Raw genomic sequence first — 25,039 nt, forward strand, 5'->3', positions numbered from 1 at the left:
TGCCAATACCTTCTGGTTGCTCATGGAGTGTGCAAAATGAGCCTTTTTGTCCCCACAGTCAAGAAGGTGAAGCTTGCTAAGGATGCTTTATTTAATACATTGTCTTAGGACAGGCCATAGCCCCTCTGTCAGGGCCACCTGCTAGGCCATTTGTGCAAGTTAGAAAGAGGTGCCTCCTACCCTCAGTGGATCCATCTGGGGATGGAAAAACAACTTGCACCACACATGCCCCCCCTCAGATTCTCTAGAACAGACAGCTCTTAGGGCAAGAAGAATGGCACAGAGCCATCATGATCTACCTTTCACATATGAAGCCCAGAGAGAAAGAACTTGGCCAAGGGCACAGAGTGAGTCAGTGATAGGAGGAGAGCTCAGCTCTCCCGAAGCCCGGTCCCTGTGATCAATTCCATGTGGGAGAAACGGCGGCTTCATGGCCCAATTGGAGGAGCCAGGGCTCCCTTCCCCAGGGAGCAGAGCAGGCTCGAGGACTGACAAACTCAGACCCAGGGGTCCCTCTCTCTCACTCGGTGTTCTTATTACACTTGTCCTCCACCCAACACAGGGAAGATTTCAGTTCCGCATACTCCTGATGAGGTGATTTAAAAAAAAATACATAAATGAAGGCAGATGACTGAGCAACGATTTCAGCAGTCCACTCTCCATGTCCCCAACACACATGGGGAGCTACAGTTCTGGTCTACCAACAGTGGTTCTCAAACTTTGCTGTGCACCAGAGTTTTTGGCCCTGCCCCCCACAGAGTTTTCCAGTGGGCCAGAGATGGGCCTGAGAATTTGCACATCTAACAAGTTCAAGGTTATACTGCTGCTGCTGGTCTGGGGACCACACTCTGAAAACCACTGGCCTAGAAAAAGAGACAATCCCCCACTTTTCCTCTCTCACCTTCCTCATTCACTTCCTCCTGTCATCTGCTTTGTCCTCTTCTGCTTCCTCCCCCCAACCCCACCCCTTTAGTCTTCTTCCCATCTTCCAAAGTGTCATGGAATCAGGCTCTGCTGGGGACCTGGATTCCAGCTCTGTCATTGACCAAATGTGTGACCTGGGGCAAGTCACTTCCCCTCTTTAGATCCAGGGAGAGGCAGTCGCCTAGAATGTGAAATACCGCCATTGCCAGATGCTTCCCGGCCAGGACCGCAGCTACCAGGGTCCATCTCTGTATCCCCAGGGGCTCCTCGGTGCAATGTGTGCTTGAAGAGAGGCTGGTGAATGAATTCAATGGCCTTCGCACTTCGGTCCCGCTCATACTCTGGGATTCTGACCTCTTCTTCCCCCCACATCTGCGCTTTTTCCCTCTTCAGTTGAACATGATATTTGGGGTCTTTCTAGGACAAGGGGAAGTGAAGATGCTCCCGCAGACCGGGCGATTGTTGAGGGCAGAGAGCGGTGGAAGAGCGCCTGTGTTCAGGGAATCAGGCCCCAGAGAGCAGATACCCTACTCCTGGACAGCTGAGGGTGCTGCCCAGGGCTAGGAGCACCGGGAATCCAGAGAACCCAGCGGTGAAACTCGGGCCCCCAGACAAGCCGAGGCTCCAGCAAGGGGCGCCAGAGAGAAGGCCAAGGCCAGGCTGGTCATTCCAGGTGTCCAATCTGGGTGGGCGGGTGCGCCCTAAGGGCGTGGACACTTCCAAGGCACGCCCAGCCACACTTAAAGTAGGTGCGAGCGCGTTGAGGAAGAAGGGAGAACGCTCCGGCTGCTGCTGACCCGACTCTGACCCAGACCTAGATGCAACCCGCACTCAACCCGGCTCTAGACAGCACCATGCGGGGCCTGAACGTGGCTCTGTGGCTCTCCCTAGTCCTGCGCACTGGTGAGGCCCCTCCGCCCGGCCATGGGAGCAGGACCCGGCGCGGAAGCTGGGAAGTGTGTCCTGAATCCGGGTCTGGCGGATGAGGACGCTAGAGGGAACTAGCTCTCTGGAGAGCTCAGTGGAGGAAGCAGCATTGAGCTGGGCCTTGAAAAAGTGCCAAGGAGAGGCTCGGGCAAAGGCGTGGAGGGGAGAGCTTGAGAGTGTCGGGAGGCTGACCGCTCTTGATGAGCGTGGAAGCCAGAGGAGAGTTTGGAGGCCACAGCCGCTCTGCTTCTCCGGAGTCACCTCAGGGAGGGAGACGGGAGAAGAGACCAGACGATGAGAGGAGAGGCGGGGCGCGATACCTCCCGGGACACCGCTCCCGGGCGCCCTGCTGGCCGCAGGGATGGAGAAGGGAGTGCAGACGCGGGCTCCGCGCGCACGCAACGTCCCCTCCCAAGGGAGTCAGGGTCCGGCCCGTGAGACTGAGGCCTGACCTCAGGTAGCTGCTCGCAGGGGTCGAGGGAGGAGAAAGGACGGGTTCAGGTCTTCGCGCTGACTTCGTCGATACAAAAAAAAAAAAAAAAAAGGGAGGGGGGCACACCCGCCCGAATTTGGCGGTTGCCGGCCTACCCGGGCGGCAGTCCTGGAGCGCTACCGGGAGGGCCGGTCCACATGCCGGGTGCCGCCAGAGCGGGGAGGCTGTGGACAGCACAGCCTTGACCCTTGGAGTGGGGATGCAAAGAGGGTGACCTGGTCCCTGGGGGGCAGAAACTGGCCCCAAAGCCTCACGGAGAGAACTGGCTCCCCGGCAGTTCTGTCTGGGCAGGATGAGTGCGAGAAGAGCTCTGGGCCCCGAGGCTGGGAGCTCTCCGGGACTCTGACCTGGTCAGATCACGGGTCCCAATAGGGTCCCCACCAGAAGGAGGGGTCTAAGCGGAAATCCGCTGAGGACTGTACGTCCTCAACGTAGGTTTATTTACAACACAGAAGGTGGGTTTTCTCATCTGCTTTCCCTAAAGATGGAACAGGCTCAGAGAGGTCAAATAAGTTGCCTTGAAGTTACCTGCTAGAGAAGGAACTTGAAGCTAGGCTGCCGACTCAGCCTCCCCTTGTGAGGCACTGTGCCCCTTGAGAGTAGGTGTGCAAGGGACTTAATCACAGATGCTCCAAGAGGGTGCAAGGCTCCTTAGGGGCAGCCAAACCACTTCCCTCGCTCCTGTCTCAGCTCAGGAGGGCCCAGGGACACTGCTTAGTGAGGAGCCCAGTCCAGCACCCTCTTGGAGAACACAGAGGCACCAAGAAGGGTGGGAACTAGTTTAGTCACAGAGCCAGCAGGACTCCCCTGGCTGTGTGTGCTCCAAGATGGCAGGGAGGGTACGGGTAGCCAAACTGATACCTGGCTGACTCTCCCTCCCCTCTGTTAAGGGCCAGGCTTGGAGCCACCCATCTGTCTGAGCACAGGCACAGACATGGCCCCACTCAGCTCTGCCAGTCAGCCAGCCCTTGCCAGTCTGTGACACCTCTTTGGGCCTCAGTGTCTGCCAATGGCAGGGCTGTGCTGTGGGAGAGGACTGGGTCCCAAAGAGCTACTGGAACCACCCTCCACGGTGGGGATGCCCTCAAAGAGCTGGGCTTCACTGTCGCCTACCCCTAGGGCTCAGCAGGATGGAGGTGCGGTGGTGCACCACCTCAGACCCAGAGCAGCAGAAATGCAACGACATGAGCAAGGCCTTCCAGAGAGCCGGGATCCAGCCCTCCCTCCTGTGCGTCCAGGGCACCTCGGCCGACCACTGTGTCCAGCTTATCACGGTGAGTCCTCTCCCTTCCGCTGCGGCACCTCCACCAGCCAGAGAAGAGGGCTCTGACTCAGGAGGGAGTACACAACAGCCTCATTCACTGGGAAAGGCACCAATGTCCCCCCTGCCAGGGTTGGGTGATAGGATCTCCTGGGTTTCCCAGGCAACAAGGGCCAGTTTGTTTCCTGCACAGACCCAGGCCAGGCGCTGGGAGGCCCCAGAGAGGGTGCCTGCCTAGATGGGCGCCAATGGGGAAACACATCAGAGAGGCAGAGTGTTTCTTCCACAAGGCCCCTGCCAGGCTGGGGACACTGCCCACCCCACCAAGGGGTGCCCCGACAGCAGACTCCACAGTGGTCCATGGTGGTTATTCTCTGTGCCATGGAGTTTTCCAGGATGGGGCTTGTGTCATTTCTGGAGAAGAAGGAACAGGGGCCAGCACTCTTGGGTGGGTGAGTCAGGGGTGGGAAAGCCTTTGTGAATGGCAGAAGATGTGCTCACCTGGCACTACCAATACTCAGAGGCAGGACTTTAGTGGCAGGACAAGGTATGACGGGAAGACTCAGGGGCAGGCACAAAGAGACCTGGGTTTTCATTTCAGCTCAGCCTTTAATATGTCCCAAGACCCAGTCCAGTCCTGGTCCCATGTGGGTGGGCCAAGGGCTTAGGTCAGGCTCCACTGTGAGGATGGAAACCAATTATATTGAACTGTGATTCTATTTGCGGACCCCATGACACATTGATAGGGTACTGCCATTTGTGTTTTAAAATAAAAGGAAAAAAATGGAAGAGGGCATGCATTTATGGGATTCAGTCTGCATCTTAGAGAGAAAAACCTGAGAAACAGGTTTGCCAGGGGCTGGGAAACAAGAGTGAGGAAGACTCACTTTTCACCACATACCATTTTATACTATCTGATTTTTTTTTTTTTACTATGTACATCTATTAGAAGTCCTATAAAATTAATGATTTTTTTTTTCAAATAACATTATTAGGAAAAAAGGGGATCCCTTGGGCCTGGTAAAAGGGGAGACCCCTCAGCCCTGGTAGGGGAGGGACCTGCAAAGCTGAGCCAGGACAGAGGTCCTAGACCGGACTAAGAGGACCAGTGTGGACCTCCAGGGCTTTTCAAGGGGCCGTAGGTGGGTGTCCCTGAGCTTCCTCCTGAGTCAGCCAGCTGGGAGGGGCGAGCGGGTGGCGAGGTGGGGCTGAATCGCCTGTCCCCAGCAGGCTGGGGAAGCTGACGCCATCACTCTGGATGGAGGAGCCATTTATGAGGCAGGGAAGGAGCATGGCCTGAAGCCCGTGGTGGGTGAAGTGTATGATCAAGGTCAGAGGGCTGAGTGGGAGGAGAGGGGAAGTCACACGGCAGCGTGTCTTTGCCAGGCCGGGCCCAAACCCGAAGCCCTGGAGCTTGTCCGTAGCCATCTCCCCAGAGCAGTCCTGGAGTCCTGGCCCCACCAACTTTCAAAGGCCCCCTTATATCTCTCTTGGCACCCCCTTTTCCCCAGGAGCAAGGGTGCCAGAGACAGAGAAGGCTGATTCGTAATAACTGAACTTCCTCATGGGGATCCCAGGAGCCCCCTCATTTTCACCCACCATACCTTACTGAGGGGCTGCCCCGTGCCTGGTGTAGTGTTGGGCGTGATTGCCGGCAGTAAACATCAGTCACGCCCGGCTGCCTCGCCCCTGAGGGGCCGTCTGTCGGAAGCAGCAGGAGTGGGAATGGAGCCGGGCAAGAGGTGGTGACCAGGACCTGCAGAGCCGACACACTAAACACGAGTTCCAGCTCTGCCTCTTCCTGTGACTCCCTGTGGCCTTGGACAACCTTTATTTCCTTGACTATAAAATGGGGATAGTGATCCCTGCCAACGTGTGGACACCTGACATGTGGTATGGGTTGGAAATGTGAGTTCCTTTGCCCCTGTCCCTTCACCTCACACCAGACATGCCTCAGGCTCGGCCTGCCCTTTGCACCTGTCCCACCACCTGCACTTGTCCAGGGCCTGGCCTCTGTCACAACCTAGCTCAGTCATCACTTCCAGGAAGCTCCCCTGTGCCTTCCCACTCATGCAAAGGGCCTCTCCTGCTTCCCAGAGCACTGATTCACTCTGCTAAGGTTCTGTCCCCTTCTGTCTTGTGTTCTTTGTTCTCCCCATAGTGAGTCCCCTGAGAAGGCCCTGGTCCTCACCTTTGGTGCCTAGCACAGGGTCTTTCCTGGTTACTTGTTGAATTAATGACTGCCAGGTGACAAAGGACACAGTCCAGCCCTCTAAATCAGTCAGCCTTTTCACTCAACGGCCAGAAACAGTCTTGCCTCATGGGCCTCAAATACAGATCTTCCTCTTGTATTAATTTCAACACATTTATGAAGCACCTACTGCATGCCAATCATGAGCATAGAGTAGTAAGCAAAAGAAAGACAGTTTCTGGCCCTCAAAGAGGAGGCATCAGATAATAAACAACTAAACACTAAAAAAGTAGTTACGAAGGTGGTGGGTATGTGAAAAAGTAAAGGCCATGAAGGAGAGAATAAGGAGTTGGGGGTAAGGGGGAACCATAGAAACAGAGCAGTCAGGAGGGCTCATCTGGGGAGGGGACATGAAGTGGAACCCAAACAAGAGTCCCAGGTAGGAAAGAGTTTAGTGGGTTCAAGGAACTAAAAAGAAAGGCACAGGACAAATCAGAGGGTGGGACCAGACGAGGCTGCTTAGGTTGCTAGTGGCCAGACTCAGGTGTAGAAGAAATAACACTGGCTTTGTTTTCTAGAACTCAGCTTCAATCTGATCATGGGCACCCACCACCACAGAGCAGTCAGGCAAGCACACTCACACTCGAGTATTAGTGATAGGATGCCTGCTGGCCACCAGTCCCCAGAGAGGAATCATCTCTGCCTTGTCTGAATGTCCCCTTCTCAGGCACATTTGGCCCAGGGGAGTCTTTTGCAAGTCTGTAGACTCCTGCCCACCCACATGCACCCCAGGCAGGGTCTTGAGTGATGTGGGATCACAATATTCTATCCATCTGTCATCTACTTACTATCTATCTATCTATCCATCCACAGTCTATCTATCCATCTATCTCTCCTTTCCCCTCAGCAACAGTAAGTCCCTTTTTTCTAACCTGAGGGAAGCCACCGCCCTGCTCTTCCGGTTCCTTCCAACCATTCCTCTTTCAATAACCACAGTACATAATTCCCTCAATCTTTCTAAGTTCTCCAAAGGGCCTTCACTTTTTGAAAACAAAATTTGCAGGCCACTTCTGCTGTTGGTCCAGCTGCAGAGCCCCCTTGATATGCAAGATCAGCTAAACGCCAGCTGACTTGGGAAGGAAAGGCAAAAATTAACTAATGATATATCTCAATATCTACCAAATGAGGCTCTAGGAGGCCGGGATCTGTGATAAGACATGTGGCTTGCACTCACTTGCTCTCTCAGTAACTAGAACACCGTGCATGTACATCCGTACACATGTGCACTCACACACAGGTTCGTGTGCGCGCACAGCCCGCATTCTCTCACAGCCGTCCCAGTCTCATGGCTTTTGTTCAGTCTCAGGGCCCCGGCCCGTCTCATGGCTTTTCCCTTGCCATCTTCACTCCTCTCTTCCTTCTAGATGTCGGTACCTCCTATTACGCCGTAGCTGTGGTCAAGAGGAGCTCTAACCTGACCATTGACACCCTGAAAGGCGTGAATTCCTGCCACACAGGCATCAACAGGACGGTGGGCTGGAATGTGCCTGTGGGTTACCTGGTGGAGAGCGGCAGGCTCTCGGTGATGGGCTGCGACGTGCTCAAAGGTGAGGGCTTCCAACGGGCAGATGCTTCTCCTGCAGCGTCTCTGGGTTTCCCCTCTCCCTGCCTCATCCTTCCCTTTCCCTCACAGGAGAGCCTCCCTCCAGGCTCGCCTTCTTCTTGTATCTTCTTTAAGGAACAGCACAGTCCCAGCTCTGCCAGGGACCCTCCCAGACACCTAATCGGTGGTATCACTCCCTCTTGTCTTTCATGCTGTTGTTGCCACCCTTTTAGTTTCTGCTTGAAGACTCTTTCAGAGCACTCAACTCTCACTCACGCATCAGCCTGACACACCAGGCCCAGCCCACGTTGGGACGTTGTGAATTGCAGCTTTCACTGGTGGAGACCTGGTGTAAGTTGTTATTTCCAGAAATATGTCCCCAACTTTGCAAGTTCAGACACTATTTCTTCAGGACCCAAGCAAGCTACATACTTGTACCCAGAAAGCTTACAAGTAGCTAGCTAATCAGAGACTCATGGCTCCCTGATTGATTCATTTGAAGTGAGAACAGGGCTTTTGTGCACATAGAAAGTTCTCCTATGGAAGGGAGTTCAGAGTGATCTGAATGGGGTGGCTGAGAAGGAAATGTGTGAGGGGAGTCAGGTGAAGACCTGAGGGTCTCAGCTAAGAGCCTAGAGCCCTCGTTCTGGCAGTCTGGGCTGACGCCCTGCTTCTCATACTTTGGGCTTCTTTTCTTGGTCACCTACTGGTCACCCAGTTATGTCAGTCTCTCCACAGTGGACACAATACAGCACTAAGGTGACCCCTGACACATGACCACTACATTCTCATACTGCTCTTCTGGGATCATACCACCCCCCAAGCAGGGTCTGGTGTGTCCCCAAGTCCCTCGTCCACAAGAGTGCTGCCTCCTGGTTTGCTCCACAGCTGACCAGTGCTTCTAGGAGTGGGTGCAGGATGGGGGATTTTGCAGAAGAAACAATGGCCTTGTAAAGCCCTGACTTTGTTGTCAGACAGATGATCTGCCCTCAGAATGGTTACTCTACGTCCTTGAACTTCAGTTTCCGCATCTTGTAAAATGGGAAAATTAGCTACAGTGCCGTGAGGTTGGGAGGACCAAGACAGTTCACACACTGTCTTTGCCCATGCTTCACACGATGCGTGGCTCAGGGTATGTGCTCGCCTCAGGGAGCCATAGGTGTTATGAGTTCAACTTCCATACCTCTCGGTGGACACCTCACTGTTGTGCACACACACATGCATGCGTGTACACACATGCACAAACCCACATTACACACATATGCATGCACGCACATGTATACACTGCCCCCATACAGGTCCAGCCACTATGTAAATCAGCACAACCCCAAAACACACGGAATCCCTGTCCTCTCAGATGGTGGCCAGGTGTGTGTGGTTTATCAGTCACTTGACACATTTATTAAATGTCTTCTCCCCTGGGAGGTTGCAAAAAAAGACCAAGAAAGGGCACCCAGCCTGGAAGATCCAGCTTCGTCTAGCTAGGCGATGAGCACAATGTGACTGGCATCCTGTTCACCCTGCGTGGCACTCGGTTGTCCTCAGCACAGGATAAATATTTGTCAAGAGGGTGGAAACAGGGCCTCAGTGCTGGCAGGAGCCCGGAAACCATGCAGATCCGACCTCTTCACTCCTGACGCCTCCTTCCCCCGCCTCCCTGTTTTGAGAAATGTTGTCTATCAAGTTAATTACACTCATTAAGCAATAATTTATTTCTTTCCCTGCATTCATTGATTGCTTACCCATACTGATTTTGAAATGAAACCCTCAATGAGAATAGTATATAGTTGTCTTATGTGGCCACTTTGGGGTACATGGTTTATTTCCCTGAGCCATTTTAAATAACACCAGTCACTCCCCAATGCCCACACTTCTGTGGCCCCAGTTTGGGAATGACTGATTGGAACCAGGTTCCTGATTTTGCTCAAACTGAATGAAGCCTGAAGGATCCAGCACCATCCCTGGGGAGCCCAGCCCTCCACTCGCTCCTGAGAGGCTTGAGCCCTCCCTAGGGGACAGGGCGGGGGTCTGACCCTGCAGTACAGCTGGCTCACCTCCCTCTTCCTCCTTCCCACAGCTGTCAGTGAGTATTTTGGGGGCAGCTGTGTCCCCGGAGCAGGAGAGACCACTTACTCCAAATCCCTCTGTCGCCTCTGCCGGGGCAACGCCGCGGGAGAGGGGGTGTGTGACAAGAGCCCCCTGGAGAGATACTACGACTACAGCGGGGCCTTCCGGTGAGAGGGGCCTGGGCAGGGCTGGCCCTGGGCCAAGCTGACTCAGGCGTGAGGCCTTGAGGCCACAAGAGCTGGGGAAAAACACTTAGGCAAAGAGGGCCCTGGGTGGCAACATCTGCAGCATCACATCAAAGTGCCCTTTATATAGTTCCTGTGCCCTGGTTGATTTAAAAACATCAAACCGCAATATGCCAGACTGGATTTGCTCATAAGTCAACATGTTTGGTATATTTAGAGAGGTGAGGGCTCAGAGAGAAGAAAATGACAAAACAGCCTTATGCCACTCCCATGTCCCCATTCTGGTGACTCAGAGCAGCAGGGAGGGCAGTGGGGATGGGGAAGTGTGTCAAGGACCCCCCCAGCCCCTCCTCCCCCCCCCCCCCCCCCGCCCTGTTCAGGCTGGCCCATGAGAGGAGCCTGCTGTGGGTACAAAAGAAAGTCTCTAACAGTCTCTAGCTGTGGTACAGGCCCGTCTGTCCCTAAGGGAGGAACTGTGTTCCCCTGGGACTGGAATGGGAGCCTGCTGAGCGCCTCTAAACGCCCTGGCCTCCTTGTTTCCACTGGAAGCAGGGGAGTCTGTTGGTGCCCACACTCCAGCCTGGGGTCTGGGTAAGATGCAGTTTTTAGCACAGAGACAATAACAGTTCTCTGTCCTCCAAGCCAGAGACTGTTGCCTACCCCACCTCTCCTGGTGTCCCCCTGTCCAATGTCCGCTTGTTTGCTGCTGTGGAGACCCAGGCAGCCCCTTTGCCCATAGGCCCTGACCTGCCTCCCTCACTGGGCAGTGACATATAGAGAATATTTAAAGACCTTGTCCCTTTCTCTCATTTTTGTTATGGCATGAGAAGGTCTAGTCCAGTCCCCTGCCTCAGGAGAGAGTCATCTTCAAAAGCCCCTGAGTGTTAAGGCTGCAGCTGCTGCTGAGAGCAGCTGCCACATGAGCTCCTGCTCCTTCCAGGCCCCTGCTGTACACAATCCACACAGGTGACAAAGGATCTCTCCCCACGGAAGCCACGTTCTTATACCCACTTCACAGGTGATGAGGTTAGGAAGGCCCCACAACTTGGCAAAGCCACACAGAGACCTGGCACACGAGACTGCCTGGCGGTGAAACCCACGCCTGCCGGGACCGCCCCACAGTCCAGGCCGCATGCCAGAGGTGGGGGTCGGGCAGGGGCTCTGGGGCTCAGGGAGCTCAGCGCCACCCAGGCTCACAGGTTTCTCCCCTGCAGATGCCTGGCAGAAGGGGCAGGGGACGTGGCCTTTGTGAAGCACAGCACCGTGCTCGAGAACACAGACGGTGAGTGGGAGGGACTGTGCCTGCCCCGGCAGCAGGGGAAGCTTCCCGGGGTCAGGTGGTCTCACCAGCGGAGTTTGAACTGCTCCGCGGGCAAGGGGGCTGTGGGAGCAGCTCTGACCCGCCCTGATTTGTATACAGCATTGGGTTCTGCTTCTGTGTGAAGATTGGGTTCTGCTTTTCCAAAGCAGTTTGCAAACCTCTGCACTGACATTCATCTGCCGTCGCTTCCTGGCATTTTTCTCTTATCTGAAGAAGCCACCCCTTTATCCCTGGACCAGGTGTTATGTGTTGATCCAGTATATCATTGCCATTTAAATTTTTTTTAATGTTGAAATAACTAAGCTTAAGAAAAGTTGCAAGAGTAATTCAAAGAACTCCTCTTTATTCTTTCCAGGATACTCACTTTTAGCATTTGCCACATTGACTTATTATTCTTTCTATATGGCTATGTTCTTTCTGAACCGTTTGAGAGTATGTCTGCCTGCATCATGCCCCTTCAATAATCTAGTATGTATCTCCTAAGACCAGGGAGATATGGACTTAGCCTCAGCGCAGTTATCAAAGTTGGGAAATGTAACATTGACACAATGTTATTATCTACAGTCCATATTGTAGATTCATTCATTGTTCCAGTTCTGTCCTTTGCAGCAATTTTTTTCAGGCCAGAACCTCTTGTGAGATCACACATGGTATTTAGTTATTAGGTCTTTTCAATTTCTTTCACTTTCAATGGTTTTTCAATTTTTTAAATTTTTTTTAAGAGCAGGCCAGTTATTTTATAGAATGACCCCTAATTTTGATTAGCCTAAGGATCATTTATTTTTTTAATTGGAGGATAATTTACATACAGCAAAAAATGCATCCTTTTTGAAGCGCAGTTCGTTGTGGTTTGCCAAACACTAATAGTTGTGTAACTGCCTCCACAGTCACAATAGCGATTGCGGCAGACCCTTCACCCTGAAGTTCCTGGTAGGCAACCCTACCCCCTGCCCAGCCTCTACAGTTTTGCCTGTTCCAGAATGTCTGATCATTGTCCATATTTTAAAAAATCGTTATTTTTTTTTCTTTTTGTTAATCTTTGCCTTTTAAATCAGAAGTTCCATCATGTAGTCTGACATTCATGAAGGCAAACACTATGAGCCAGATTTGAGAAAGAAAAAAAAGTGATCTGAAAAAGGAGACATAATATTATCTCCAGGGCAGGAGGATACTAGGAAAACAGGCCGCAGGGACTTGGGCCTCAAGATGAGTCAAGAAAGGAGAATTTGGAAGCCTGAGAAAGAATAGGAATGTAAGTGGTTAAAATTGGCTCTTTTAGAATGTTGATGGTATTCAAAGGAAATCTAAGGAATTAATCTTTTATGATTTCTTTAGAGTTTTGCTACAACCTTGTGAGGTAGACAAGGTAAATTCTATCATGCTCATCTTTTTATTAAATTTGTTGTGGTGGCTTCAGTTAATAAGACTATATAATTTTCAAGTGTACAATTCTATGATATGTCCTCAGTATATTGCATTATGTGCTCACCACCCAAAGTCTAGTCTCCTTCTGTCACCAAATATTTGACTCTTTTACCCTCTTCATTCTCCCCCACACTCCCTTCCCCGCTGGTAACCACCCTCCCATTGTCTGTGTCTGTGAGATTTGTCTCTCTGTTCATTTGTTGCTTTCTGTTGTATATTCCATATACAAGTGAAATCATATGGTTCTCGTCCTTTTTCATCTGGCTTATTTCACTTAGTATGATATTCTCAAGGTCTATCCATGTTGTCACAAATGGCAGAGTTTCATCTTTTTTATGACTGAGTAGTATTCTATTGTATATATGTACCACATCTTCTTTATTCAATCCTCTATCAAAGGGCACTTCAGTTGTTTCCATGTCTTAGCTACTGTGAATAATGCTACAATGAATGTAGAGTTTTCATGATCCTGCAAATTATCTTTTCCCTCCTATTTCCTCATTTTTAAATGTCTTCTTAATTTTCCTATATATTGTCAATATTCACTTTTTCAAGTAAATCTATTGTTTTCTATTACAAATGAGTTTTGTGGAAAGTTTCCAATAATGTGGAAGATTACTTTAACATGATAAATGAAAAATGTAGGATGCAAGACTGCCTATCAAGTATGTGCTTACCATATTTAAAATGGTTAGAATAGAAAAAAAAAAAAGACTTAGAGGAAACATACCAAAATATTAGTAGGCACATTAATATTGCATTAATATCTGGGCGAAGATTTGCAGAGCTCCCCTTTTCTCTCTGGGACACAGCTCTGGGTGGATCCTGTCAGGGCTTGTTTCTGCCACGGCACCCTGCCCCCTGCCCTCTGCCAGAGCCAAACTTCCTGCCTGATGGCAGCGGTGAGCCCCTTGTACATTTCTCTCTCTCAGCCTAAGCTTCTCTTCTTCTCTTACTCTTCTTATCTTTAAAAAAGCATTTTGTTTATATGTGTTTTATTATTTCCTCAAATCCATTTTATTAGTAGAAATTGGTGAGAGGTACAAAATTTAAGAAACTAGACACAGTCTATCAAGACACCTGTTCTTGTACAGCCACCAAACTCCACTTCATTCTGAGTGCTGGCTCTCACCTCCTGGAAGGGTTCCTTTTCACAATGGGTCTGTGGCCCGTGACACTCTAACTCCTCCCCAGGCTCCTTCTCATGAGCTATCGCTGATGCCCTCCTAAGACAGCCCCGCTCCACCAGACAAGATTTGGCTCACAACAGGCTTCCCAATTTCCCAGGAAAAACTCTGCCCTCTTGGGGCCAGGAGCTGCTGTCACAGGACTTCAGACTGCTGTGCCTGGACGGTAGCCAGGCTGATGTCACTGAATGGAGACGGTGTCACCTGGCCCGGGTGCCGGCTCATGCCGTGGTGGTCCGAGCTGACACAGACGGAGGCCTCGTTTTCCAGATGCTCAATGAAGGCCAGGTGAGTTCACAGCACCCCACACAGGCTTTTGAATGGGGTGAACTGGACCTTCTTATTTTTCACCAGGGAGGGAGCTCAGGGCCAGAGCCATCCCAAAGCTGGGCCGGCCATACCAGGAGGGGCAGGGCCCAAGACCTTCCCCTGGGACACACCCCAACCAGGGACCCAGGCCTCTGCTGTGTCAAACCTCAGGCCAGGTCAGTGTAAGGAGGGGCCCACTGTGCTAGCTGGTTCATGTGAGCAAATAAACAAAATGACAAAGCCAATAAATGTCCAAGAACACCATGAATTAATTGTGGTGAATAAATGTTTTGCTAAAAACCATTGCTTCCAAGAGCAGCGAGGGACGGACCGCCGGCACACCAGCTTTAGTTTTTGCCCTATTCATGCCACCATTGCCCTACCCCATTGCTTGATCTTAGTACCATCCCACACCTGGACCATGAGTCAGCTGAGTGTGTCAAGGCAGGATGCCCTGGGAGCACAGAGGAGGGAGGGAGGTGGTGCCTCCTCTGGTCCGCACAGCGGGCATCTGCCCTGAGGGTACAGGAAGAAGGAAGTGCTGGCTCAATTGGCAGGAAGGGATGCACCCCTGCAGTACCTCATCAGCCTCTACCCTTGCCCTTCGAGCCACAGCGTCTGCTCAGCCATGAGAACAGTAGTTTCCAGATGTTCAGCTCCGAGTCCTATGGCCAGAAGAACCTGCTATTCAAAGATGCCACATCTGAGCTGGTGCCCATCACCACGCAGACCTATGAGGCATGGCTGGGCCCTGAGTACCTGCGCGCCATGAAAGGTTTCCTCTGTGACTCCAACAGTAAGTCCACCTGTCTCTTCTCCCATCAGCTCCAGCCCAGCCTGACTGCAAGAGTGGCTTTCTGGAGAGATGGCCAAGGGGTCACCACCCTGGGAGGGAAACCTGTTTCTCTTACTGCCATGCCTCCGGGGGTTGGGGGAGAAGGCATCTCTAGAATTGGGAGGCCTGCTATTCCCTGAGGCCCCGCCTCTCTCGGGGGGGCTGGGATCTAGGCCATCAGGGTCCGTCTAGGGAAGGGTCTCCTCACGCCTCCGCACTGAAGTCATCGAGTCATGACACTGTCCCTCCACAAGGCCTTACTCCTCCCCACCCACGGCCACAGCCCTGGCTCGGGCATGTCTCTCGCCTGCGCTACTGCATAGTCTACAAATGGGCTTCCTGCCTCCAGCCCCCATCCCCATGCCTGCTTCACCTACAACAAGGAAAAGGTGTGCCACGAGCTATATCCACGGCAGCCATGGCCTCCCTCAAGCCTCTTCACAGCCCCAAGAAAGGGGAACAGTTCTCCCATTTTTGTATGAGGACACAAGATCAGGTAGATAAATAAGTTACCCCTTATTGCTCACGAGGGAAAGAGCCAAAATTGCCCTGTGTCTGACCCCAAGTTCTTCCTGCTGAGGTACCAGCCCCCACGGCCCCCACCCCACAGGCCATACTCGGGGCGGCCCCTGAGGTGGGCGGGTGTGTGTTGACCACGTGCTCACACTCACACAGGGCTGCCGCACTACCTGCACTGGTGTGTGCTATCCACTCCTGAGATCCAGAAGTGTGGGGACATGGCTGTGGCCTTCAGCCGGCAGGGGCTCAGGCCGGAGATCCAGTGTGTGTCAGCCGAGTCCCCCCAGCACTGCATGGAACGAATCCAGGTGGGGGCCATGACCAGATGGGCAAAACGGGCCCTGTGGGCAAGCGGGGGCAGTGCCTGGATGGTCCTTACCCTCCCTCCCCCTACGCCACATGGTCCAGGGGATACAGGACAGCCTGGGAGGAGGTCTCCTGTGACAACTCTACAGGGAAAGGGGAGGAGGAAGGACCCACAGGGACCAGCCACCCCACCCCAGGGAACAGGGCAGAGGGGGGCTATTTATCCTGAGCAGGTGGCCAGGAGTGGGAGACTGGCCCAGCTCCACCCTAGCCAACCCTCTGGCCTTGGGTAAACCCTTCTCCTTTCTACATCTCAGTTTCCCCCTGTGTACAATAGGGGTGGGCTTGAGTCATTGTTTGCTAAACATTTTGACAGCAACCCGCAGTCAGAAATACATTTTACCCCTGGCTGGTGTGGCTCAGTGGATTGAGCGCCAGCCTGTGAACCAAAGGGTCACCAGCTCGATATCTAGTCAGGGCACATGCCTGGGTTGCAAGCCAGGTTCCCCAACTGGGAGCGCATGAGAGGCAACCACACATTGATGTTTCTCTCCCTCTTTTTCTCCCTCCTTTCCTCTCTCTCTAAGAAGTAAATAAATAAAATCTTTTAAAAAAATACACTGTATATCAATCACAGTCTAGTCTGCAAAACTTTTCTTTCAGAGATATATGTTCAAAAAATTCTTTCTATAGTGAGAGATATAAAACAAGAGTACTTCCCCTTAGTACGTATGAGTATGCTAGTAGTTTCTGTTCTATTGTACACCAGTCTTTTTTTTTTTTTTTAATTTTAGGTAGGGGAGAGAGAGAGAGACATCAATTTGTTGTTCCACTTATTCATGCATTCACTGGTTGGTTCTTGTATGTGCCCCGACTGGGAATTGAAACCCCAACCTTGGTGTATAAGGACAAAGCTCTAACCAACCGAGCTACCTGGCAAGACTAATCTTTTTATTTTTTTAACACTTGTCATGGCCCATTACATTGATTTGGCATCACTAATATGCCTGCTACCTACAGTTAAAAGCACTGGTCCTGGTCTTGGAGGCCCATTCAGCTTTCTTTTACTTCTCTGACTAGAGACAGAGGCCAGGGTTCAGTGGCAGCCCGAGGTCCTAAAGTCAGGGATGAGGTCTTACCAGGGTGACAGGTGTCCCAGCAGCTCCTGGGTTCCTGGACTCCTCCCCTCCTGTCTTTTAAGAGTGAGTAGGTGAGACCTGATAGTGAGAAGCATTTTTCAGGGTGGTCTCCAAGTGCAGGCCTGACCAGAGCCTCTCAGGAGTGCCCACCCTGCCTCCTGAATCAGGGCCTTATCCCTCAGCTCTGGAGCCTCCTTCTCAGGCCCTCTGACTGCTTTCTCTTAAGACCCAGCCCATTCATCCATTTGCACACACATTTGGCAAATGCCTCGCACCCGTGCTATGTGCCAGCCGGTGACTAGGTGCTGGGAATACAGTACAGCGCCCTAGGCCTCTGAAGGCTGGCATTCCATGGGGAAAGCCCACACAAGCAAGAAGGCAGAGATCACTCGAGGTTCTGTTCAGGGACCCTCAAGACCAGGAGACCCTCTCCTGGCAACAGGACACCCTCAGAAAACATTTGCTGAAAGAATGCAACAGAGACCAGTGAATGGGAGTGCTGGTAGTGGTTGGTCTCGGGCCTCTGATCCTCCCGGCGTCCCTCTTGCCCACATGTGTTCGCAACGAGAAGAAGGGGCTGGTGGTACAGGAGCTGGAGGCCAACATCCCCAAGAGACCTGGCCTTGATGCTTCCGTCAGACCCCGACACCCAGAGCCATCCTGGAGCCCACCCCAGCCTGACCGCTCTTTCTGTCCCCCTACAGGCTGGGCAAATCGACGCTGTGACCCTGAGGGGTGAGGACATTTACACAGCGGGGAAGACATACGGCCTGGTTCCAGCAGCTGGGGAGCAGTATGCTCGTGAGTGCAGGGGCCGGGCTGCTGGCTTTGGCTGATATTTTGGCTGATTAGGTGGTTGATATTTTTATATACATGTAAACTTCCCCCTTTGGCCATTTTCAAAAGCTTCAGCTCTCCCTCAGCGTCCCTGTCCCTGGGCTGGCTGTTGTCTGTCACAGGCAAGTCCCTGCTGCCCCAGGCCTCAGTGTTCCATTCAGTTGTTGGAAATCTGGCCAGAGTCAGCAAACTTTCTGTAAAGGGTCACAGAGTCAGCACTTTAGGTCTTACAGGCCACATAACAGTCTCTGCTACCTATTCTTCTTCTTTTTATTTTTTTTAACAAGCTTTAAAAATATAAAAGCCATTCTTAGCTTGCAACCCAGGCTGTACAAAAACAGGCTGAGTAGTTTACCAGCTTGGACTAGCAGCCTCCTTGGCCTCTTGCCACCTGACCATGTGGCTCCCAGACGGTGGCCCACCTTCCCGTCAGCTGACGCACACCTTCACAGGGACCTGGGCTGAGGCCTCGGGGCCCTGTCCTCTTACGTGGTGACCTCAGGTTCCTTCCACGTGGATGTGAAAAAATGTGTCTGCAGCTTCAGCTGTGCCTCCACCTTTCTCCCAGGAGATGAGAAAAATAGCACATGGGTGTAAGGAAAGGAAGAAATCCCTCTGGGTGAGAACGTTGGCGGGTGAGGGGGTGGGAGAAAGAACTCTAAAAACAGAGCCACAAGCTGCTTCTCAGGGATGGGTCCCACTGCCGGCTGTGCTCCCTGAGCACCCACCAGCCCGCAGGCCGAGGTGCACTTGAGCCTGTGCAGCCAAGGCCTGGACACAGGGCAGGAGGGGCAGGGGCAGGACCGGCCCCCTGGGGTGCAGAGCAGCAGGAGGAAGCAGGTGAGGGAGGAGGGACGCTGGAGAGGTGCCCCTGGCATGCGCCAGCTGAGACCACGGAAGAGGAGCCTCTATGGTGTCCCCTCCCCCGCAGCGGACGACAGGAGCAACTCCTACTTTGTGGTGGCCGTGGTGAAGCGGAACAGCTCCTATGCCTTCACCCTGAACGAACTGCGAGGCAAGCGCTCCTGCCACTCAGCCTTTGGCAGCCCTGCCGGCTGGGACATCCCCGTGGGCGCCCTCGTGCGGAGGGGCTTCATCCAGCCCAAGGACTGCGACGTCCTCACAGGTGCCGCCCTCCATGGAGACACAGACGCACAAAATCTTCTTTGGGGTTGGCTGGGGTCGGGGACCCTCCCCCAGTATGACCCCACAGAGTGCGGCCCCAGAGAGTCCTCCTCCTCCTTGACGCGGCCCTTGCTCTTGGGGAGGGTGGGAAATATTCTTGGCCACCCCAGGGACAGTCAGGAGTATCTGGTGGTTCTTCAAAGCTGCCATGATGCCCCTACCCATTTGCTCACCCAGAGTGGAACTGGCGCCAGCAGGCACGAGGAGCAGGGTATGCACTGGTTCTGGACCAGCCTTATCACCTCCGGTCATGGGGTTACCACATCCCCCAGCAGCGCTGGGCATCTGGGGGGCCTACTGGAAAGTGGCAATCCATCTGTGTTAGCGCTGAAGACACTTTGACCAGGCACCCACCATATGTCCTCCTTGGGGCCCTTCTCATATGTTAAGTTGTGCACGTTTGTGGTGAAAGGAAGGCAGGAGGAAGCCGGCAAGATCCTTGGGCTAACTGCACACACACCTCTGTCCTCGCTGGCACCACCTACACAGGCACACAGAGGGTGTTGGGACTGGCTGCCTCCACTCCCAGACAGCTAGCCAGGAGCTTTGACTGGAACAGAATAGCTTATGAGGTAGTGAGCTCCCCATCCCTGAAGAAGTTCCAGGGAAGACATGGTGACCACTTACCAGAGGTTCTCCGTGGGATTCCTGTATCTAGACAGCCTCTGTGTTCTCCTCTCCCTCTGGTCCTCACAGGAGAGGACTTGCCACTCTAAGCTGGGTGGCCAGTGGAGCACAGGGGTGGCCTTGAGCCATAAGGCCAGGCAGGGAGGGCAGACCTGTGAGGGAACAGCCCTCCCATCTCCTTCCTGGCTGCCCTTTCTGCACCGGCCCCTTAACACAACCCTCTTCCTGTGCCCCAGCGGTGAGCAACTTCTTCAGCGCCAGCTGCGTGCCCGTGAACAACCCTAAGCACTACCCACCTTCACTTTGTGCACTCTGCGTGGGGGACGAGCAGGGCCGCAACAAGTGTGTGGGCAGCAGCCAGGAGAGGTACTTCGGCTACAGCGGAGCCTTCAGGTACTCTGGTGGGCTTGGCAGGCAGCCCAGGGGCCCGGTACAGAGGCTGGGACTCTCCTGCTGACCCCTGCTTTGACCTCTTATGCGGCAGGTGCCTGGCTGAGGATGCAGGGGACGTCGCCTTTGTCAAGCACACGACCGTCTTTGACAACACAAATGGTACGCTAGGGGGACTGAGGCCAGAGCAAGGCTTGATTCCGGGGTGGAGGAGCTGTTCCCCCTCCCCAGCACAATCCAGGCATCAGGTGTTGCTGGGGGTGGGGGCAGAGAAGCAGTGGGAACGATCGAGTCTAGAAGTCTCTGACCCTTGGGGATCCTGGGACCCAGGGGCATAATGGTAAGAACAGACCTCTGGCCACACAGCCAGGAACACAGGACATATGACAGTCTTTACTGGTCTGGAGCCCAAATCCACGTTCTACCAAAGTGGTAGGAATTCAGTCTCAGTCAATGTGGAGAGACCCCTTCTGGGATGTCTGCGTGGTACCAAGCTGCGTGGGCGGCGCGGCGGGGGCCTCTCCCCACAGGGTCCTCAGATCACATCAATATCTGGTGTTCGGTCCTGAGCAGATCAATGCCACAGTGCAGAGATCGTTCCAAAGCCCCTAGGCCACGAGAGGCAAGGCCGCCCCATTCATGCCATGGGGTTTTTTCCTCCAGTATCACCTTCCTGAACTCCCTCTTGGATAAAGAGCTGGGAAGTCTGTGCTCCACCCCTGGGGGCCTTTCAGGGGGCAGGACCCCTTGGCATGCATCACTTCCCTTCCCTTCCTATTCTCCCTCCCTCAGAGAATTTATTTCATTCGTTCTGAAGACTGGAGGCCGTTTGCCTCCAACACTTACCACTTGTACTTTCTGTACGTCTTGCCTAAACCCAGGTTTGAACCCCCAGGCGCTAGAGGCAGTCCTTTCCTCTCGGTCCCCGCACATCTCTGCCCAGAAAGAGGCCCAAATGGGAGATGGAGACTGGTGAAGGGAAAGCGAGACAGGCAGACAAAAACATCCGTTAGCATTCCAACACTCAGATCCCACCCAGCCTACGAAGGTCACCGAGGCTGGAGACCAGTTGAGCAGGGAAGTGCTCCAAGCCCTGTTGCCACAACCCCTCTCCCCTGCCAGCCTCCCCCGAGAACCCCGAGATCATCCCCCAGGAAGAGGGAGCAGAGCGCTCCTGCAGGAGCCTGTGAGCCCTGCGTGGTCCCAGCCCTGTGCCACCTGTGGTCAGGGAGGTCTTGCAGAGCCACCTGCAGAGAAACACCCACCTTCCAGGGTTGCTCATGTCCCTTTATTTTCACCTCTACTCGTGGGCCCATCTGAAGTTCCTTCTGGAAGTGGGAAGAGGGTGGACACCTGAAGACATAAAAATAATGTGACTCCCAAGTGCAGTGTTTCTGAGGAAGCCCTTGGACGAACCACCAGCTTCAGAATCGCTGCGGTGCTGGTTTAAAACACCAGTTCCTAGGGCCTTTGAAACAGCCTCTCGTGGGTTCACGCATGATGCTATACCCCATCCGGTTTGAAAACTTCAGCTGTTGGGGGAGGAGGTCAACCACCACCTCCAGTAACCCATCGCACTCTCCAGCCTGAAACCCGCAACACACCGGTGGGGTTCTTTGCCTGGGCGTGATTAAGAGCCCATAAAGTGGGGCGTGATCATACCTGCCTTTGTGTTGCTGTTGTTAAGAAAGAACGATGCTTGGCAAATGCCTCTCACAGAGTAGAACTCCCTATTCCCTACAAACTGTAGCTCCTGCTGACACTCTGGACCCAGCTGGGCTCTCTCATCCTGGCAACAGAGCGGAGCAACTGGAGGAGGGAGAATTCCGGGGAGCTGGCCAGACATTGCCACCTCCTCTCCTCAGTCAAGGATCTGGGGATCCAGGAGAACATCCTCTCTCTTCTTCCCCCTCAGGCCACAGTTCTGAGCCGTGGGCGGCTGCACTCAGGTCAGAGGACTATGAGCTTCTGTGTCCCAATGGGGCCCGGGCCGAGGTGTTTCAGTTCGAAGACTGCAGCCTGGCACGGATACCGTCCCGTGCCGTCATGGTCCGACCGGACACCAGCATCTTTGCCGTGTATGGGCTGCTGGACAAGGCCCAAGTGAGTCAGGGCAGAGGCTGCATCATTACCGGGGTGGATGACAGAAGCGAGCCAAGCCCCTGGGACGCCGCGGTCTACCTGCAGCAGCCCTCAGGAGGAACTGAGGGTGCCGGGGGGAGCGGGGGGGGGGGGGGATTCTGTGGTTTTTCTCTTAGCCAAGGACATCCCTGCAACCACTCTCCCCCTGTCTCCTGCGTCATTAATTTTCCTTCTCAGCTGGGCCATTTTCATGCTGGTATCTCTACCATCTTAACACACACACACACACACACACACACACACACACACACACACACACCCTCTTGGTCCCACATCCTTTCGTAACCATAATCCCACTGCCCTTTACAGCAAATTCCTTTAAAGAGTCGTCTCTGCTCCAGAGCCACAAACCTCTCCTCTGGTCTCTTAAGGGATGGAGACGGCTCTAGACCAGTCCCCATCTGGGCCTTAAACTGCCCTGGTCAAGGGCACAGTGACCCATGTTGCAAAGTTCGGTGGCTGTTTTTCAGCCCATAGCTACCTGTCCTCTCGGTAGCACTGGCTGCAGCTCCCTCTGAGTTCAGCGCCCTCATCCTGGAGGCACTCTGCCCCTCGGCTCCTCACCCACACCTCTCTGGCCACTCCTCCCAGTCTCCTATGCTGGTTCCTCCTCTTTCCCCAGGTCTGTAACCACTGGAGTGTCCCAGGGTTCGGTCCTAAACCCTCTCCTCTGGTGCGCCTACACCTCTGTGGATCTCTTCCAGTCCCACTCCACCCGTATACAGACTGATGGCTCCTAAACGTGCATCTTCAGGCCGGCTGCCACCAACACTTCAATCTCTAACTTGCCTCTTTAACAACTGCCTCCTTGACCTTTCAGCTGGTATTTCTAACAGGCATCTCACACTGAACAAATCCAAGGTTGGATGTTCTTTTCCTTCAGTCTTCCCCACTTCACAGACCTTCCATTTCCCCAGAAGTCATCTTGGACTCCCGTCTTCTCATGCCCTACATCCAGTACATCAGCAAATCCTCTTGGTTGCACTTTCAAAATACATTTAGAATTTGAAACCCAGACTGTCTGACAACAGGGCCCCTGGTTCCTAACCCACACCCTTTCCCCGCTCCTCACCCTCCCCTTCTCCCTGAACACTCTGACATTCTGTGGGGGAAGGATCCTGTGTGGATGTGCATTTTTCTGGGGAGAATGCTGAGAGCTTTCATCAGATCCTCAAGAGGATGGCTGAGCCCCCCCAAAAGATCAATAGCCACTTTACTCCTTCTTACTTTGGTAGCTTCATCATATCTTACTCCAAATCCCGTTTGATGACAGAGGTCAGTGAGTTGTCAAGCTTATGATTTCAAGTCAGAGTCTTGGCGCCTGCATTTCCCTGCTCTTTGGTTCACTACATATAGACCAATGAATAGCAGACAGCACCTGGGTGACCGTTTGGGAGCCCTGATAAAAAGCAGGTCTGCTTGTGGTGCTTCCAGGACCTGTTTGGAGATGACCACAATAAGAACGGTTTCAAAATGTTCGACTCCTCTGACTATCATGGTCAAGATCTGCTTTTCAAGGATGCCACAATCCGGGCGGAGCCTGTACGGGAGAAAACCACATACCTCGACTGGCTGGGCCCGGACTACGTGGCGGCTCTGGAGGGGATGCTGTCTCAGCGATGCTCGGGTGCAGGTAGGGCCCGGCCTGCTGGGTGGGCAGCTGTGAAAGCCCTGGATGCGCAGGTTCGCCCCCCACAGAGGAAGAGCAGGCGTCCTACCGTATCACCCTGCATCATTTTGTGCCTTGAGTGAGCTGAACGGTGCTCTAGGTCTTTCAAATGATCAAGATAAAGTGTCTTGGGAGGGTCTCAACAGAAGGCTGCAGATAGTCACAGCAGAAACACTTGGCTGTGTAACCCAGACAGCCCTGGATAATGAATATAAATGCTAAAAATACCCTTCAAGAAAAGATGAGGCAACTACATAAATATACATGTGGTATAATTTTGAAAGGAATGAATATGTAAAGAAACCAGGGGAGAGAAAATTTGTAATAGCGCAGAAAGAGGGAGCCTGGGTGAGTTGAGTGTACAGAAGTGAGCTCGTCAAGTGCAGCCAAGGTGCCTCAGGGCCTAATGCCTGTCTCTCATCCCTCAGCAGCCGCTGCCTCCAGGGCCCCCCTGCTCCTTCTGCTGCTCCCGCTGGCCCTCGCAGCTGGCCTCCTCCAGCCGTCCCTCTGAAGCAGCTCTGGGCAAGCCTCGCCCTGCCTTGGAATGGAAACCTACCCGGAAACCTCTATAAATAAGGCTGTTCTCCTCAGTAAATCCCACTAACACTCACAGAGAAACATGTGATGGGAGAGGAACTGTGAGATGCCATGGAGCTCCTCAGAGCTGTGATCCCAACACTGAAGCTTCTGTGATTGCTTCAAAGTGGAATAAAGATAACTGTTAAAGCAAAGTCCCCCCGCCTTGGGCTGGAGGTGAGCAGGTCGGTCTTGCTGGAACCCAGCCTCTGCCTCGCAGGCACCGCCTATGGCTCTGCTCCCTGGGGGGCACTGGCCAGCCTCCCAGTCACAGCCCACCCACAGGCTGGCACTTCTTCCCTGCAAATCTGCACGCTCCCTCCCCATGGGGCCTCACCGGGCTTGGGTTTGGAAAAGGCCAGTTACCAAGGAAACAGGCTGAGCCTGGACTTCCCACATGTCCCTCTCTGCGGGAGCCACCCAGAGGGCCCCTCCCCTGCGGGTTCCCACTCCCCCTGTGCAAAGTGGACACTTCGCCTCCTGTCAGCCCACACTCCATCTGCCCTCGAGTCTCTCTGTCTCAGCCTCCTTCCTGAGGACACTGTCTGTCCACCAAGGCATCCACTAGATGAGGTGCAGTCAGGCCCTCCAAGGAGGCCAAGCTGCTGGGCACACGCAACCCCTCGTTCTTGTCTTCTGAGGCTTGGAATGGCCCAGACCTCCGGACCCCTGACTGTGCAGGGCTGGTGAGGGCAGAGAGGCCAGGGCTGGACCATGGTGGGGGAACATTCGAGGGCTCCTCAGACAAAGGAAATGCTTCTTAAAAACGATTTTTAAGGGGTGTGAGGCTTGACGCAGGTCTGGGGGGCACCTAAAATTCTGCCTACACACCTATCTGTTGTAAGGAGGGCAGGCCTCAAAACTAGACATGCTGTGGCCCTGCCATTCAGTGAATTCAGCTGCACCAGGCTCTGTCCCGGT

General features: G+C 53.4%; 1 protein-coding gene across 1 annotated transcript; it reads left to right on the forward strand.

Moving 5' to 3' along the window:
• The first annotated feature begins 1,698 nt into the window (after window positions 1-1,698).
• MELTF (melanotransferrin) lies at window positions 1,699-24,821 on the forward strand. Its single transcript, XM_054574953.1, has 16 exons — window positions 1,699-1,827; window positions 3,464-3,618; window positions 4,836-4,935; window positions 7,221-7,403; window positions 9,477-9,633; window positions 10,866-10,933; window positions 13,685-13,872; window positions 14,509-14,689; window positions 15,404-15,555; window positions 17,397-17,493; window positions 18,461-18,655; window positions 19,578-19,734; window positions 19,826-19,893; window positions 21,647-21,834; window positions 23,308-23,506; window positions 23,971-24,821. The coding sequence occupies exons 1-16, from the start codon at window positions 1,743-1,745 to the stop codon at window positions 24,051-24,053; spliced, it is 2,256 nt and encodes a 751-aa protein (XP_054430928.1). The 5' UTR covers window positions 1,699-1,742; the 3' UTR covers window positions 24,054-24,821.
• The last annotated feature ends 218 nt before the right edge of the window (window positions 24,822-25,039 follow it).

Source organism: Pteronotus mesoamericanus, unplaced genomic scaffold (genome assembly GCF_021234165.1).
Source record: "Pteronotus mesoamericanus isolate MK-2021 breed Mesoamerican mustached bat unplaced genomic scaffold, CSHL_Meso_final contig_27, whole genome shotgun sequence".
Classification (NCBI taxonomy): Eukaryota; Metazoa; Chordata; class Mammalia; order Chiroptera; family Mormoopidae; genus Pteronotus; species Pteronotus mesoamericanus.

Excerpts from the sequence above, each read along its gene's own strand:
- MELTF (XM_054574953.1), top strand. The coding sequence starts at position 1,743 with ATGCAACCCGCACTCAACCCGGCTCTAGACAGCACCATGCGGGGCCTG. Across the intron at positions 1,828-3,463 it reads CTCCCTAGTCCTGCGCACTG|GGCTCAGCAGGATGGAGGTG; the intron begins GTGAGGCCCCTC and ends GCCTACCCCTAG. Across the intron at positions 4,936-7,220 it reads GGGTGAAGTGTATGATCAAG|ATGTCGGTACCTCCTATTAC; the intron begins GTCAGAGGGCTG and ends TCTTCCTTCTAG.